Below are 6,000 nucleotides of genomic sequence, written 5' to 3' on the forward strand. Positions count from 1 at the left end.
AACTCCCAAACAGCACTACCCCTGACCTTACTCAAATTTACACAAAAACCAACGGACAAAACACCTCTCTGGCATCATCGTAAATAAATCTCAACTCACGGCCTCTTTACCAGGTCCCATACTAACACCAAGGACGGATATAGAGAGAGCAAGTGTGAGAAAGAGCGAGAGATAACGAAAGCTCACTTCCAATGGCGTCCCCTTCGCTCTTAGGCTCCGCAACGTCGTCGTTTCATGGCCATTTCCCGGCGGTTGCACCTCCGCCTTCCGTACGGTTTCATTTCGGAAACCTTAGAAACTTGGCGGTGAAGGCGACAGCGGCGACGGGGACTGTGCTGGTGGAGAAGACGGAGTCAGAGAAGGTCAACCGCCTCAAGACCACTTACCTCGAGAAAATCGTTCCTCGCCTCATGGAAGAGTTTTCCTACACCAATGTCCTAAAGGTGAAGATTTCCCATTCATTCTATGTGCATTTCTTTAATGGATCGATATTTGTTCGTTTGCTGATTTTTTGGTTGTGGCGTGCTTCGTTTTTCAATTTTCGTTTGAAGCAAGTGTTCAATAGAGGTAATTTATAGTTTATGTGGTGCGATTTTGGGAATTTTGGTTCTAGCTTTTGTTGGGTTAAGAAAATGTACGTGACATTTGGTTAATGGGTTCTGATGATTTTTATTTTTGAAATTTAAATTTTTTATGAGAAAAATATTATAGCTAATCAAGAATCAGACCAGAATCCTGGAAACAAACGGAGAGTAGAGAAGCAGTAGTATCTCAACAGGGTTTTTTTTTTTTTTTCTCTCTGCTGTTTTTCTCCTGTGTAAGAAGTGGAAAAAGAGTCCAAACACCATTTCGTTAGAAAACTAATAAAGTAGTCCAAAAGAATAAAGGAAAACCGCTGAGCAAAAAAAAAAAAAAATCCTATGTGATCCTAAATTTTCTTAGCTGTTTTTCTTTTGTGCAAGAAAAAGAAGAATAAAAAGAGACCTGAAATTCAACGGTGCTATTTCGTTAGAAAAGAGTAAAACAATCCCTGTATTTTTTAGGTTTCCTTTAAGGAATTGGACTGCATCTGTACTTTTCATGTTATTTCAGCAGCTTCATAGATCAAATGATTGTAAAAGACTAACTGAGTACTTGGAATTTTTTTAATTTTTATTTTTCTGGTGGAAATGGTTAGGTTCCAAAGGTAGAGAAGATCGTAGTGAACTGTGGTATTGGAGATGCTCAACAGAACGCGAAGGGATTGGAAGCAGCAATGAATGAGCTTGCGCTTATTACCGGGCAGAGACCTGTGAAGACTCGAGCAAGGGCATCCATTGCTACCTTCAAGATCAGGGAAGGTCAACCGCTAGGCATTGCTGTCACGCTTAGAGGAAATGTGAGTGTTTTTTCCTTTTAGTTGGATTTGTGTTCAGCTTGATTTTTACTATCATTTTCTGTTATTTTGCGTATCAATCAGTAAAGCGCTTGGGTAGTTTTACATCAGAACTATAGTTTTTTTTCTTTTTTTTCCCCCTTCACAAAATGTGATGTAAAATTGTGCTTTTAGCGATCAGTATAATACATTGTAGATGATGGCTACACAATTGGCAAGTGCTTATTATTTGTTGTGTTCAGCGGAGAGTCTCCAAGTGTATTTTTCGGAGGATGCATTTTGGGTTGTCTAAGAAATACCCAAATGTTCAAACTGGAAGAAAGGTGAGGGTTGTTTGTGGAAGAAAGTATTGGTAATGGTGGTAGTAGAATGGCGGCATTGATTATATTAGCAGTTGGACATTCGCTATAATAGTGCATCAGTTTTCAGCAACCACAACAGTTGCCTTGGTTGAGGAGATGCTTATACTAACTTTTGTACTCTTTGTTGCCTTGGTTGTGGGGATGATTAACAAGGCGGATACATCCACAACAGTTGCCTTGGTTTGGGGAGATGCTTTATTAGTAATTTTTGCACTCTTTGTTGCCTTGGCTGTGGAGATGGTTATCAATGAGACAGATGTGTAAACTTTTTTGTTTACTCATTTATGTTGTTCCACCACTGCTTTACTCTAGCTATGGCTACAACCCTTTAGGCAATTAGCCGTGCTTAAATGCTGGTTTGGTGTTGGGAGCGGGTTCTTATTGTTTAATGTGAAAGGAAGGAAAGACTATTTAGTGATATGCGTTACTTAGATACCTCTTTCTTTTATGGTGCGAAGCTCTCATTCAATTACATGCAAGATGCTGCAAAATACTTCCTTCCATGCTTAGAAGGGTTGTATCCTTTGTACTATCACTTTCCAGATTATGAATTTTTTTTTTCTCCGAGACTAGTTAACTAAATGTATGTTGTATGCTAATTGGCTTCTTCTTTCCCTTTTAATTTTGAAGGTAATGTACTCATTCCTTGATCGCCTTATTAACTTGGGGCTTCCGAGAACAAGGGATTTCCAGGGCGTGAATTCAAGCAGCTTTGATGGACATGGGAATTACTCCATCGGGATTCGTGACCAGAGCGTGTTCCCGGAGGTCAGGTTTGATGCGCTTGGTAAGCCCAGGGGAATGGATGTTTGCATCACCACAACGGCTAAAACAGATAAAGAAGGGCAGAAGCTTTTGGCTCTAATGGGGATGCCCTTCAGAGAGGGTGGAGGTGCCACGACTACCATGCGTAAGAAGAAGCTCAAAGCTCACCATTTTGATTCCAAAGGAAAAGGAAAAGGCCGAAGATGATAACATTAAGGGTTGCCTACTTGAGAGAACCGTATTTTCCTTTAACATTTTGCCTCGGTTTTGTATTCTTCCCTTATGCATGCCACCAACATAGGTGTTAAAAAAAAAAAAGAAAGGGGCTTGATCGTGTAAATCATGTGGTTGTTGCTGTTGATTAATGTGGTTTTTGCATTTTTTTAATTATTATTATTTTGCTGGAATGTTCAATTGTAATTTGGATTTTCTATTATATATTATTATTTAAAGAGAATTTTATGGTAAGGTAGGAAGGTAGACGGTCATGGACTCAAATTATCTTATGTGTGACCAACTACATTATATTACTTCGCAAAAAAGAGAAAAGAATGATTTTTTTTTTTTACGTTTTAACGTTTGAGTTTATTAAATGACATGACATAATTTGACACGTTTGATATCATTTAGAATACTAAAAATTAAACAGAATGATTTAAATTTAAAGGTCATAACAAATTTAGGAACGACTTAGATGAAGTTAGAATTATAACATCTTAAATAAAATATAATCTGAAGCTTGTAGTTAAACATTGTATCCTACTGATAGGGTATTTTTATGGCTTACCAAAAAATTCTCTAGGTATTATTAACAAAATTTATTTTAAATTAAAGATTGACTTGTATCAATTTGATCATGGCGTACATGAGACAGAGATGGTTTTTTTTATTTTTTATTTTTTTTATGGAGAAAGTAGTAAATAACAATTTATAAAACTAAATGAAGTAAATAACAAATTTTAAAACTATTTGAATTAAATAACAATTTATGTGGTAGATGAATCATTTATCATACAAATAGTTCATTTACGATTAGTAAAAATATTATTTTTGCTTAAATTTTCTTTTTATGATTGGCAAAAAGAATTTTTTCCACGTAAATAAAATTTTTTTAAGAATTTTTACTAGTTGTAAATTAATTATTTATACAGTAAATGATTGTGTAAATGATTCATTTACCACGTAAATTACTATTTGTCTCATATAATATTAAAATATGTTATTTACTTAGTTTAATTTTAAAAATTGTTATTTACTACAATTTTTTAAAAAGGTATTTATTTATAGTTTATAATGTATTTTGGATTATGAAAAAATTATAACATTTGTTGTACATTTGTTCACATTACAAACTTATGCCCAATCCACACCTTTTTGTCGCTCAACAGTTTATTTTTATCGAAAAAACGTTTTTAATTCCACAATAGTTTATAAAAGGTTCTTTATATTTTTATACTATGTATTTCAAGGGTATCAAAATTTATATACTATAGTTTAGATTGTTGCATATCTATACCTATATACTTCAAATTTATTGTAAATATTATCTTTTTCCGGCCACGGTCAACTTTGAGTCGCATGGAGTTGGGTAGTTGTGGGCGAGGCTAAACGGTACGGGTATAAATGGCGCAGATCTGAATGAGCATAGGCGCGTATGAGATTATACCAAAAAAACCCGTATAAAAACACACACACACATACATATATATATATATATATATATATATATATGTGTACCCCTAATTGTATATATATTTACTCTCAAATCTTAATAAAGCATCGGATATAAAATTTATCGTACTAGATATTTTGATTCATGCAATTACTCAACACTCACCCCCATAGGATATTTCTAGACTGTTTGTTTAAGTATAGCATAGTTATATTAGTTTTTAAACTATTGAGTATTATGACGTTTTGGTTTTTAAACTCTTTTTTGCAGATTACTCCTTAGTTTTTTTTTTTTTTTTTTTTTTTTTTTGGGTAGTTTTGGGCCCGATGCTAAAAGTAATGAAGAATTTTTGAAATTTAACATAATCACTTGGATAAATAGTTAGATTGCATGCAAAGTACATTAGTTTTCAATAGGATTTAATAGTAGTTAGGAGACATTTGCACATAATGTAACTATATTTGTAAAATTTCAAATTATGATGCGACAAAAACATGATTATCTCCATTAGAGATTAATTTCTTTTTTTATCAATTTTAGTATTAGTGATCAAAACTACAGAAAGAAAAAAAAAATTCACTGAGTAATAAGATAAAAATAAAAGTTTAAGAACTAAAGTGTCGAATGATTCTAATATTTTGCTCTCTTTGGATGGAGTTTGCAATGTCGGAAATTTATTATGACAAAATGAGTATTTCTTTTATGTTCATGCGTTGAGTAAATATTCACACAAAGTTGCTAACTTGATCTAAATTTGTGAAAGGTTTAAGGTTTAAAAGGTGTTGATGGCTCAACCGAGCTGTTGCATTTCAATCATAAAAGCAATAACTTATATATAGTAGCTCGGTTATTGATAAGGTGACATATATGTCAGCGCATACACTTTCCAACCTTGCAAAATACCCAAGATGAATTCACCAAGCCGCGTCCAGAGTCAACGTCATATCACGCATAATTTTTTTCTCCATTTCAAATAACAGAGAATTCAGCCGAAAGATCATGATGAAACCACAAGATTATCTCCATAGGCAAATTAGAGATAAGATAATTGTGATTTTGAGAATTATAAGCTAGACCTACAATATTATAAATAGACCCTAGGAGGTAACTCTAAGTTTAATTATTGGCATTATTTTCGAGTGCTCTTGTATTTCTCTGAGTTCAAAGTGAAATAATCACCTCTCTTTTAAAAATCTCAAAGTGGACGTTAATTTAGATGAACCAATATAAATTTGCGTATTCTTTATATATATATTTTTAGATTTTCTCTTAGTTACTTTACCATGGTATGAATTGATTTATGGTGAGGTGGTCACGATAAAATTATTTGTTAGATGAATTTCAACTGCCAACAAAATGTATAACCTAGACTGCACCTTGTCGTACAATATTGGTATAGTATGATGCGGTTATGTAGTTAATTTTTTTTTAAACCGTGGTTAAAAAGTCCTTTACTTGCATAGGTTGTTCGGTATTTTTTTTTTTTTTTGACAAATTACACTTGTCCCTCCTAAACTATTGGCGAAGTAATAAAATGCTATCTAAAGTTTAAAAATAACAAATTTTCCCTTAAACAATTCACCGTTAGCACGAGTTCCATTTTCTGCCCCCTCGGTTAAATTTTGAACGTTAAGTGACACGTGAAAGTCGTTGATGCATTTAATTTTTATTCTCTTCTGAAATGACGATTTTGTCCATCTAACCCAGCCGTTGACCGGTCAAACCCGCCGTTGACCGGCATTGACCGAGATGCTTATCTTTGACGATAAGCAAGACTAGACTTGATTTGAAAGTGTAATTAGTTAAATTATGAAGATTCTTTCTCT

At 33.6% G+C, this 6,000-nt stretch overlaps 1 protein-coding gene across 1 annotated transcript; it reads left to right on the plus strand.

Annotated features, from left to right (window-relative positions):
* The first annotated feature begins 137 nt into the window (after positions 1-137).
* LOC21396118 (50S ribosomal protein L5, chloroplastic) lies at positions 138-2,959 on the plus strand. The gene is made up of 3 exons (XM_024163105.1): positions 138-443; positions 1,178-1,378; positions 2,368-2,959. Exons 1-3 carry the CDS (start codon positions 192-194, stop codon positions 2,707-2,709), a joined length of 795 nt encoding a protein of 264 aa, XP_024018873.1. The 5' UTR covers positions 138-191; the 3' UTR covers positions 2,710-2,959.
* The last annotated feature ends 3,041 nt before the right edge of the window (positions 2,960-6,000 follow it).

This window comes from Morus notabilis, unplaced genomic scaffold (genome assembly GCF_000414095.1).
Source record: "Morus notabilis unplaced genomic scaffold, ASM41409v2 Scaffold298, whole genome shotgun sequence".
Classification (NCBI taxonomy): Eukaryota; Viridiplantae; Streptophyta; class Magnoliopsida; order Rosales; family Moraceae; genus Morus; species Morus notabilis.

Coding starts and splice junctions, on each gene's coding strand:
- LOC21396118 (XM_024163105.1), top strand. CDS start 192: ATGGCGTCCCCTTCGCTCTTAGGCTCCGCAACGTCGTCGTTTCATGGC. Junction 444..1,177: donor CCTACACCAATGTCCTAAAG/GTGAAGATTTCC, acceptor GGAAATGGTTAG/GTTCCAAAGGTAGAGAAGAT. Junction 1,379..2,367: donor CTGTCACGCTTAGAGGAAAT/GTGAGTGTTTTT, acceptor TTAATTTTGAAG/GTAATGTACTCATTCCTTGA.